Source organism: Nicotiana tomentosiformis, chromosome 7, assembly GCF_000390325.3.
Source record: "Nicotiana tomentosiformis chromosome 7, ASM39032v3, whole genome shotgun sequence".
Classification (NCBI taxonomy): domain Eukaryota; kingdom Viridiplantae; phylum Streptophyta; class Magnoliopsida; order Solanales; family Solanaceae; genus Nicotiana; species Nicotiana tomentosiformis.
In genome coordinates, this window is record NC_090818.1 from 34,151,584 (window position 1) to 34,163,462 (window position 11,879).

At 35.2% G+C, this 11,879-nt stretch overlaps 1 protein-coding gene across 2 annotated transcripts; it reads left to right on the forward strand.

The window, feature by feature from the left end:
• The first annotated feature begins 695 nt into the window (after positions 1-695).
• LOC104093402 (uncharacterized) lies at positions 696-8,354 on the forward strand. Of its 2 annotated transcripts, XR_011409623.1 has the most exons (5): positions 696-881; positions 2,018-3,119; positions 3,216-3,285; positions 4,790-5,418; positions 7,670-8,354. XR_011409623.1 is itself a non-coding variant. In XM_009599136.4 (4 exons), the coding sequence occupies exons 2-4, from the start codon at positions 2,191-2,193 to the stop codon at positions 4,943-4,945; spliced, it is 1,155 nt and encodes a 384-aa protein (XP_009597431.1). In that variant the 5' UTR covers positions 696-881; positions 2,018-2,190; the 3' UTR covers positions 4,946-5,587. The 2 variants fall into 2 exon arrangements, 1 of the variants encoding a protein (XP_009597431.1); XM_009599136.4 differs by lacking the exon at positions 7,670-8,354 and having other exon boundaries at positions 4,790-5,587.
• The last annotated feature ends 3,525 nt before the right edge of the window (positions 8,355-11,879 follow it).

Consider the following 11,879-nt stretch of genomic DNA (forward strand, 5'->3'; position numbering starts at 1 on the left):
CTGAAGTGCAATTTTTCACTTCAGACTTACTGGCCTTAAGTGTAGCAAAACGTTTGTTGCACTTCAGACCTTTTGGTCTTAAGTGCATCTGAAGTGTAATTTTTCACTTCAGACTTACTGGCCTTAAGTGTAGCAAAACGTTTGTTGCACTTCAGACCTTTTGGTCTTAAGTGCACCTGAAGTGCAATTTTTCACTTCAGACTTATTGGCCTTAAGTGCATGAAACCATTGGTTACACTTCAGACCTATTTGGCCTTAAGTGCATCTGAAGTACAAATTTTCACTTCAGACTCATTGGCCTTTAAGTGAATGAAAACGTTTGTTGCACTTCGGAATTTTTGGCCTTAAGTGCATCTGAAGTACAATTTTTCACTTCAGACTTGTACATATGAAGTGCAATTTTTTACTTCAAACTTATTAGCCTTAAGTGCATGAAACCATTTGTTGTACTTCAGACTTATTTGGCCTTAAGTGCATTTGAAGTGCAATTTTTTCGCTTCAGACTAATGTTTTTTTAACTTCAGACCCGATAAGTCTGAAGTTGATCATAAAGTGGGTATGCTTGCAAACGTTTTTGCAAAATGGGTATAGGTTCAATTGTGACCCCAAAACCGGGTATAGATGCAAAAGCCCCACTATATACCCCACTATATACCGTGTTAAAATCCCAACCGAAAAAAGGAGGCTTTTGTGGGCCTTGTACATGGATGGTTGTGCTCTCGCGGGCACCAAAAGAAGAGGAGTCCAAACTTCTGACCCAAATCGGTCCGCCAACTTTAATTTGAATTGACTCAATTTAGGCCCAGTTGATTGAACGATCAGCAGTCCCGCTCGGTTCGACGAATTCCTCACGGCGGTTTTACTCCGGTGATTCCTCACCTGTAGGTTCTCTTCACTCTCTCTCACTTTCTCTCTTTAGGTGATTGCTTCTACATCGCTGAAAAAATGTCTAATTTACGATGCATTTTAATGGTAGATTACAAGTTGTAGGTTATTTCAATCTGCTCGTGCATGAAGAGACCGTTAATTCAAATATGTGCCAACGATGTTTAATTATTGTTAAAATTTTCTAAATTATTCCCGATTTTTTTTAATATTTTCTGGAGTAAAAACAGTCTAATTGTTGATATTTTGGATCGAGGCATAGTTGATTAAAGGATTGAACAGATTTCAATTTCTTACCATTTAATTAATTGTTCGAAATAAGTTAAATTAAAATCCTCGGTAATCAATACTCAGTTGAGATTCAGCATTACTGTGTCAACTTCGTCTGTCCGGTTTTAGTGGTCTTAGTTTGACTGTGCACTTGTTTTTTTGTATTTGATTGTTAAATCAAAAGAAAGAAAAAAAAAAGGTGCAAAGTCAAACAAAGATACTTTTTTTTTCTGACTCTGCACTATTATTAAGAGTGGAGTTGAAAATATGAATTATGTAATACTCCTAATTGTGCAAAGAATATAGGTTTCATATTTTGTCTTTTGATCTTTTGAAGAATATAAGGAAAATCTGCATTACAAAGAGTAAAAAAAAAAGTTATGTAGCTTATCGGTACTCGGTAGGAGGTACAACAACAAATCCACGCAGACGATACCCCTACCTTCAAGAAGGCAGAGAGGCAGTTTCCGGAAGACCCTCGGCTTAGGGAAAATAAAAGAAGGGCCAAAAATAAAAGTAGGGTAAAAATTAAAGAAGGGTATCAGGTACTAATTGGGGTGGGCTATTTGATCAAAAGTTGGCTAGTTTTAAGCTGGTTGTCGAACTATCTTAACCTCTTTTATACAGGCGATATGAGCCTACATAGGTTAAAAAGCTTACACAAGTAGAGTTCCCCATTAGAAAATAAATAGAAAAGAAAAAAGCACAATCTCTAATTTCATATACCAAAGATCATTGAGTATCAAAGAGTGAGCTATATTTTAAGTTATTGTGACTATTTTGTCAACACTTATCTATGTGGTTATGCTGTGTCTGATGCTTTACTGTAACTTATGGAGTTTTTCCATGTCTATGATTGAAGCCAACCTTGATTTGAAGCAAGCTCTGTTTGGATGTTTGATCCATCAGTAGTTATTGGAGATCACATATTAAGTAAATGCTAGAAACATCAACAAAGAGCTGCGTCTTGGATGATATCATGAGTTAATTCCTGTGCTAGCGTTGAGGGGATAGAAAGGAAAATTTGTTCAGAAAATGGGCCCTTCGGAGAAGGAAATTTGCATAAAATGTGAGAAAGGTGGAGAAGTGTTGGCTTGTGCTGATATTTATTGTCCTATAGCAGTTCATGTAAGGTGCATGGGTTGTCCAGCTAGATTTGATGATTTGGGAAAATTCTATTGCCCCTATTGTCTATATAGGAAATCAGTTGCAAAATTTAATCAAGCAAAGGAGCATGTTTTGTCGAAAAAACAAGCTCTGCATGCATTCATAGATAAGGAAATGATAGACAACGTCAGAGAGGTGCCATCAATAGTGTGCAAATCAACATGTGAAAGGGCTGTTGAGCCATTACCAGAAAATAAAAGTGAGGTTCCACAAAGCAATTGTGATCAGCAACGGGTGGTCGGGCAGCAAATACATTCAGGCGCAGTTGTTGCTTGTGGTAGTGAACCTAGTGATCATACATCTTCTAAAGCAACAGCAACAGACTTTAGAGTTTTAGAAACTGGAAACAGGGTTCAAGTAAATGATCTACAAGAAGTTGGTGAACACCAACTAGAGAAAAGTTTTCAAGATCACCACCAGGACAACCACTTAAGTGTTGCCGAAGAGGAAAAATTGGAGAATAGACTTGTTCCGGAAGAAACAAAAAGAAATTCTGTTGAAATTGCAGGAGAGCAGATGATAGGGGTTGATCAAACTACTGCAACCTTCTTGAATGCAGATCCTTCACCGCTGCAGAACTTGAAAGGTAAAAGAAGAGTTGAAACCGGGGATTCAACATGTAGAGAATCTAAGCCTGTTTCAACACAACGTAAGCCTGGTAAACTGGTTAACAAAGTTAGAGATGAGCATTTGGTCACCGACTCTCCAAGAAGGTTAACTAGGACATCAGCTTCTTTACTTGAGAATAGTAATCTGGCGGGCCAGTTAGTGCAAGTTAAACAGCCTTCCATGTTGTTGTAAGTGATTACTTTAAAGAAATATTCTGAAGTTTGAGTACATTACCCTCTTCATTTCTTCAATAATAGATAACTCAACGTTTCTCTCTACTGCAGACCAGTTGAGCTTCCAAATGGGAAACGTAAAAGAGTATTATGGCGTCACGAAGAGGAAGAGATGCTTGAGGTACATTTCCAGGAATCTCTATTGTATAGGTTTTTTTCTGTTGGTGTGATCCAAAGATACGGCGTAAGTCCTTCTTACATTGATTGGAGCACTGAAGAATGTGGCCTAGTGGTCAATGAAGTGGGTTGAGAACCCTGAGGTCTCAGGTTCAGATCCCAACAGAGACAAAAACACTAGGTGATTTCTTTCCATTTGTCCAAGCCTTGGTGGATAAAGTTACCCGGTACCTGTGCTGGTGGGAGATAACAAGTACCCCGTGGAAGTAGTTGAGGTGCGCCCGAGCTGGTGCGGCCACCACAGTTATAAAAAAAAAGAGAAAAAAGTCCCTACATTGGAAGAGCTGACATCTATATTTTTGGACTTACTAGGTATTGACTTGATTAACTTTGATTTGGTAGTTGGGTAAAGTTTCTCAACTGAATTTTGATAATGCTATCCTCATACCAACGATTCTTCTTATTCATCTTTTTTTTTTAGTATTTGCGTCCCCTTAAGGAAATTTAACTTATTTACGGTTAAATTGTAGAATCATATGTTTCGTGCAGCAAAAAAGGATAGGCAGTAAAAGTTGTGAAATCTTACAGACTTTGCAATTGATTTGGCTTGTTGTGTTGGGTTGTTACAACTGACCATTTTTTATAATTGTTTCAATGGCACTGGATAACTTAATTATATTCTTTGCCTGTAAAAGTTCTACTCGTACAAGGGTGCATAAAATACTTATGGGAAAAGTTATTGAAAAAGAATAAGCAAAATTTAGATATATGTGGTTTCTGTTGGTTATTCTTGCGTGTTGCAATAGTTACTCTCTTCTGCCAAGCTGGTTTGCTGCCACCTTTAAAACTAAAAGAAGAAAAAGGGAGGTTACAACTGCGTAGTGAAAGCAGTCAACAGGATGGGCAAAAGATAAAGAAGATGGGGAAAAAATAAAGAAATTATGTTGATAAATCCTCCTTGGCTCTGTATAGGACAATCTCGTATCATCAAATTCAGCACTTCCCAAGCTTTCCCTGTTTATCCCTTCATTTCAAAAATATGTGCAGCACCTGTATAGTTGATATAGAGAGGAGAATAAAAGTCTGCTTATTGCAAAGGAAAGGAAAATTCCTCAGTAATAAACTTTCTCTCGTATTACAGAACTATTTATTGGATGTAAAAGAACAGCTTCATGGAGACAGATAATCCATTATCAATTGCTTGCTTTGAGATTTACAAAGTGATGGGACACCATTGATGCGTCTGTAAATGCATATAATGCAGTTCATATTGTTGGCATCAATTGGCATCTCTAGAGATTTTGGATGATTCATGAAAGGTCAAAAAGGCTCTTGTGATGAGTCGAATGGTGGCGATAAAAGTCTGGTGCCTAAATACTACATTGGTTGAGGCAGCCCCAATGATTATTTTCTGTGTGCAGTGTCAACGAAAAAGTGATTTTTCACTGTTTGGGCAGTTATCTGCTTCATTTGAGTTCCTTACTTTATTATGCATGCTGTGGCTGCAGGAAGGAGTTAAACAATTCTCAACCACAGTAAACAAGAATATCCCATGGAGGAAAATTCTAGAACTTGGTCGTCATGTGTTTGATCAGACACGTAATCCAACTGATCTCAAGGACAAATGGAAACAAATCTGCTCTAAATATGGCGGGCAAGTTTGACCAGGAGTTCTTTGCTGAACTTGAAATGTGGAAAGCGTTTTTGGTATTCTGTGATATCCAGATTCAAATGTGTGATACATACCTTTTCTCTTTTGTGGATAGCTTCTTCATCAGCAAGCAGGTCAGTTTTGAGGGGTAAAAAGTTAGAATTAGTTGTAGCCTCTTATTTGTTAAGATGGACATAATGTTTTGATGGGGTTTACCATGCGTCTTCTGGTTGATAGTTGCAGGGAATGTGTAAATTTCCTTATAAACCAACAGCTTAATGTACTCGATACTTGTATACAGTGGTAAAAGTACCAGATAGTTTTAGAGGGAAATAAGTTGTGCTCGGTTGTTTTCCTGAGCACCTTTTTCTCTGTGCCGCACCCACTCCCACACCTTCGCCTTGTGGTCACCCAACAGGCAAATGGTAAAAAGAAATGATCAGTAGATGTGGTTGAACTCGTGAAGGAAGCTGGCTCTTGCTTGAGGTAGTTTTCATTTTTATGGTGTATTAGATATATGAACTTGGAAACCTGTGAATGCAGCCTGTTAAATTTCTCGATTCCTAAGCTTAATAGGGCATATTTAGTTGATTTGGTATAGCTTATCATGGAAGATTTTAAATTAATTAATGTTAAAGCTACTTTTTTTCTTTTTTATATTTTCCATTACATGGGGGTACTGGAGAAGGGGAAGGGGAAGGGATCGCGGGAATCGAACCAACACTTATTGTGTGGAAGACTCCCATACCCCTAGACGATAAGGGGATAAGAGGTCATTTGGTAGGATGTATTAGGAAAAATAATCCATATATTAGTTTTGGTATTATTAGTCCTTGTTTGGTACTCCCTACGTTCACTTTTACTTGTCCACTATTGACTTTTCAAACCCCTTAAAAAATAATAAATAAAGTGCTTAATTTACCATGATACCCATATTAATTGGTATATAGTCTTAATGGATTTGGAAAATGATTTGAAATGAGTAATTAATGCTAAGGGTAAACTAGAAAAAATAAATTATTTTTTCTCTTGATATGCGTAAAGTGACAAGCAAAAATGAAAATTTATTTTTAGAATACTTGACAATTAAAAGTGAACGGAGGGAGTAATATTTTTCAACTTACGTATAACGAATACTTGTATTAGTTATACATCCTATTCAGTATTATTCTTATTATACCTGTTAATCGGGTTGGGCTGACCCGTTTACAACCCGGTTCAGCCCGGGTCAGCCCGGTACTATAGTGTGGGGGCGGGCTGGGACGGGTTGGGTGGGGAGCAGGTTTCAAACGAACAGTTTTTTGATACCGGTGCATCGGAACCCGCTAAGCCCGTTAACGGATTTTTAACGGGTTACAGCCCAGTTCCGCCCGGATTTTTTTTAATTTTTTTAATTTTTATTTTTTAAATTTTTTTTGACCGTTGGCACATGGTAGACAACCACCCTCTTGATTGGGGAGTAGATGAGGAAGATGGGCAACAAAAACTTAACCCGAGTACTGGAGGGTTAATAGGTAAATACGATATTAAGAAAGATCGGGAAGAATTAGCTAAAATGATTATTTTAGGTTGTTTACCTTTTAGTTTTGCTGCTTCACCATATCTTGTTATTTATATTCAAAGAATTTATAACCCTTTGTTTAAAGGTATTCCTAGAAGTACTTGTAGAGCTGATATCTTTAGGCTTTTTGGATAATATCACACATATATACGTTTTTTGTTCGCCAGTTTTTCTTGTAGAATTTCTCTTACTTCTGATATTGGTCGTGCTGTAAATGGTAATGATTATTTGACTGTTACATGCCATTGGATAGATGATAATTTTTATATGCAAAAATATATTATTGCTTTTAAATATGATGAAGATCAAAGTCATATTGGTGCATTTATAAGTAATACTATCCATGAAGTTGCTATATTTTATAATCTTGCAGAAAAAGTTTTGTGTGTGTCATTTGATAATGCTTCTAATAACAATGCTGCTATTACAATATTAAAATTGCATCTACACCCACCACTTCCTGAAATATTTCATGTTAGATGTGCATGTCATATTTATAATTTGATTGTGAAGAGTGGCCTTGAATTATTTAGAGATGATATCACTTTAGTTAGAAGAGTTGTTGGTGTAATTCAAGGAAATAATAGAAGTGCTAAATTAAATGCATTTAAAGAAAAATGTGTACACTATGCCTGAAGAAATAGTTACTAGGTGGAATTATATTTATTTATTCTTAAAATGTTGTTATAAATATAGAATGCCTATAACTGAAGTTGCTAATTCTCATTTTACCGATCCTACCCGTTTGTTAACATCTAGAACTTGGGATGTCATTGAAGATGTTGTAAAGTTTTTACAAAATTTTTATGTGGTTACACTTGAGTTTTCTGGAGCTTATTATCCTACTATTGCAAATGGTTTAGTTCATATTGCTGAAATTTCTCTTACTATATAATTTGAAAAAGAAAGAAGGATATACTTCTGTTGTTGAATCTATGCTAGATAAGTTTAAAAAATATTTCTACCCAATTCCCCCTATTTACCTAATTGGTGCTATTTTAAACCCTTCTATCAAAATGGCCACTTGTCGCCAATTAATCACTGCTTTATATTCTTATATGGATATTGGACCAACTGAAACTCCTGATATTGACACTTGTATTTCTGATCCACACAAACATTTAGAAATATTATATAATTATTGTGCTAACATTGTTGATGCTTCTTCTGCTGTAGATGCAAATATTTCTTCAAGTTCAGTTTCAACATCTGGGACCAGTGCTTTGGATGATAATGATGGCGTTGAAGATTATTTGATTTGGTCTACACTAGGGGAGCATCAACAAACCAGTAGCAGGAATATTGATGAACTTCAATTGTACTTGCAAAAGTCAGCAGAGCCCCGCATAAAGGAGTTTCTACCACTGGGTTGGTGGAGGAGCAACTCAAATCCATTTCCTGTTCTTTCGGCCATGGCTCGAGACGTGCTAAATGTGCCGATTTCAACAGTCGCATCAGAGAGCGCATTTAGCCAAGCAAGGCAGCAACTAGGAGATACCCGTCATTCATTGGGCAGCAACGCTTTGGAAATTCTAGTGTGCTTCAAAGATTGGATAAGATCAGAATGGCGAAATCAAGGGCTTGACGAGGTAGATGAAGCGGAGGACCAAGAAATTGGAGATATAATGGTTTATGGTTCTGATTCAACCAATGCCGGAAACCAAGAACCTCATGTTGACATGGATGAACTTACAAAAATGATGCAAAGTATGTGATGTACTATTTCTTTTTTTTATTTATTTATAATTGTTGTAAACTTTTAATTTCCAAGTTCAAAAATAACAAAATCAAAAAAGAACTTGCAACTTAATTTGAAGTATTATATATTATTCAATAAAAATATCAAATGAAAGTTTTCGGAGCTTGATCCTTACATATTGCTTATTGGTCTTATTAAATAATTTTTTGTAGCCACTTACTTTCAAATTTTAATTTTAAAATTGTAAAATTCAAATTTTAAATTTAAAACTTTAAACTTCAAAGTTTAATTCTAAGCCTTAAAAGTTTGCAAACACTTAAGTATCAATAACATTGAATAAGAAAAACAAAATTTACTTTAAAAAAAAAAGTACAGCCCGCTAAGCCCGAATTCGGACGGACAAAAAAAAATCCGAAAAAGTACAACCCGCTAACTCAACCCGCAACGTTAAACGGATAGGCTGATTTTTTTTTTGTGTCCAGTCCATTCCAACCCGTCCCATAAAACACCCATAATTCTTATACATATCAAACCATGACAATAGTAATACCATAATTTTTAATATATGGATAGCATGTATAAAGACAGAACCGTCCTTTCAAAACCTTTTTGTAAACAAATAATTTTAAAAAAAAATTATGCAATGCATGTTATTTTTAATACACTCAACCAATCAATGATAAGAAATAATCCTATCATAACTAATTCCAGTATAATTAGTCTCATTATTGCCAATCAAAGCATTATTGATACACCATATCCAGTGTTATTTTTATCCACCATACCAAACAACCCCTAAGTCTTAATGGTATTATGTTAAAATTATTCAAGCTGTTTAAATCAACTTGACAACTGAACACTCTAATTTGTGATAGAAACATTAGTAATGATTATTTTCTACTCATTTTATTCAATTAAGTACATTCAAATTTTGTATGTTACTGTATTCAAGTAACTAATAATGATGCAAAAATACAAAATAAATCTTAATTCTTTAGTTGAAGTTATCAGTGACAAATTATTCAATTTAGACCCGAAAAGTAATAATAAAAGCAATTGTATAAAGCTCCTTACAAATTAATATCACTCTTGTTTAACCCAAAAACTGGTTTTATAATAAACAATTGGATTGGTATTTTAAGGCCACTAGCAAACAATTAATCCAAAGTGGGTGTAATAAATTTGAGGAGAACAAAAATAAATCAAATGGAGATAAAGATAAAAGAAATCTTATTAAGAAGAAGGCTATATAGCCAATTGAAATTGTCTCCGTAAGTATTCGACTTGCTTCGGCCACATGCTCCTTCAATTGCTCTTGCATCGAAATAAAGAGCCGCGTGGCAGGGCCAAATTTTACCAATTCAACTCTAACCAAAACGTCGAATCCGGACAAAGTAAAAAATATAGACTTTATTAATATTTTTGTAACCAAAGTTGGAATTGTTTTTTCTAAAATATATTCCTTTTAACTGTTCGTTATAATATTTTTCAAGTGAATTTAATTAATCTAGGCCTTTAAAGCTTAAATAGGACAATTGTTACTCATAAATAACTTGACGAAATGGAAAGAATGTGCAACAGCGAGAAGCCTGATTTGAATGAGTCATTCATATCGAACTATGAAACTAGGGGTAACGCCTAGTGCTTATTAAAGTTTGATTGATGTAATACAATATTATTTCTCTAAATCTCTTGTTATTGCAAGGATAAGCACTTCTTTTTGTTTAGTTCTATTATTTATTTTTACTAAAGTCAAAATTAACCTAGCAGATATTTTGAAGTGAAACGGACCAATAAAAGAGAAAGCAATCCTATTCCATGCAGGAGTAAAATTAAGCAACTCGTTTTTCCAACCATAACTGGCTTAATCAACTCCTATTCCACTCCGGATTTGGTTTAACTCTAATTTTACTTCTCTTCCTCTATATATACGTTAGACTACTTGCATTATCTTTCCATCCTCACAAATTCTCATTGCAGTCCAAAATCTCTCCAAACAAATCCCTTATTTCTGCATTCTTGGTACCCAATCTTGGTAAAGAATGTCTCTGTTTCATTCACCAGCAAGTGTTATTTGTGCTGACTACTTTGGTGACGAACTGCCGCTGCCTCTCCCAGCTGTTAAGATACCGGAAAATAAGAAGAAGAACATGGATTCCAAAGATACAAAGGATAGTATCCCGCGCTTACGCAGGACCCGGGAAGGACAGCACTCCAAGGATACAACAGCTGCTAAAATCTTGAATGTTGGTGCAGCAACAGATAATGCAGTTTGTCAAAGCAAGAAGGGCAGCAGCAAGTATAAAGCACCCGGTTTCACTCTAGCCTTTGACGGCTTGCATCCTTTTGAGATGTTTGTTTCTCGTTGATAATGTTTCTAGCTAAAAAAGAATGTCCAAGAAACACTGTTCTATTTTTATTTTATTTTCCTATAAAGCAAGTTTTGTCTTGAACATGCGCAGAAACTTGTAAGTTGAAAGCTCTTAGGGGGTGTCGCAAGTTTTTCTCGCATTATTTTATGTTTTATATGTTGTCTCCAAAATCAAATTCTGCACACTACTAAAAAAACAACAAATTTGCGACCGTCAAATCAGTCGGAAATCGATCGAAAATCGTATTTTACCGACAGATTTTCTACTGAAAAGTGTTAGTCGGAAAACACGTGGTCGCAATATATTTGCGACAGAATCAATCGAAAATTTGCGATGAATTCAGTTGCAAACTGAAAAATATTGGGACATTTGAAATTAGGCCATTTGCGACCGAATCAGTCACAAATTTAGCGATTAATTCAGTCGCTAACCAGAATTAAAAAAATAAATATAAATTAAAAGTTGCGATTGATTTCGTCGGAAAATTAAAAAATAAAATTAATTTTTAATTAATTATTCAGACTGAAACAGTCGTAAATATTGATTATTAATTAATTAAAAATATCGAGAATTGTTTCATTTGCGACTGATTCAGTCGCAAATCTTAATTAAATTTTGTTAGAAATTTTCAATTTGCGACTGAATCACTCCCAAATCTAGGTAATTCCCGGTGAAATTTGCGACTGAATTAGTTGCAAATCTGGGCATTTTAAAGCAGAATTCTGCTGTATTTGTAATTACACCACATGCCATATAAAACAGCCAACCAAACACCTAACAACCAAACAAAAACCTAATATAACAATCCAAATCCAATATTTACTACAAAACGAAGAGTAATATTTGTAACAATTCAACCAACTAATCAAAAAACCAACTATCAAACAACATAAATTACACATGTCTCTAACTTCAACTCTAAAACATTCAAATAGCATATTCAGAATCAGTCTCCTCCTAAGACTCAGACTCCATTGCAACTCCTTTCTTGCTTTTCTTTTTAAAATAATTTTTGGATCAAAGCCAGAGTTGCTTGAAATTCTTGCGACATTTGATCCACCTTTTGACGCATAGCTTCCATGTCTTCTTGGAAAACTGATGCCCCAGTGAATAATGTTGATGGTGGACGACTGGAGGCCAAAAACTTGTTGATTCCCCAATTACACGCAAGTATACGTGGCCATCAAGTAATAAAGTGACTCGGAAGTCGGATGTCGAACCCACAGAGACTTAGATTAACCGTTAACTAAGCAAGCTAAAATCAGTTAATTGTCCAACATAATCAAGAGATTGATTTTTCTATTACAACTACTAT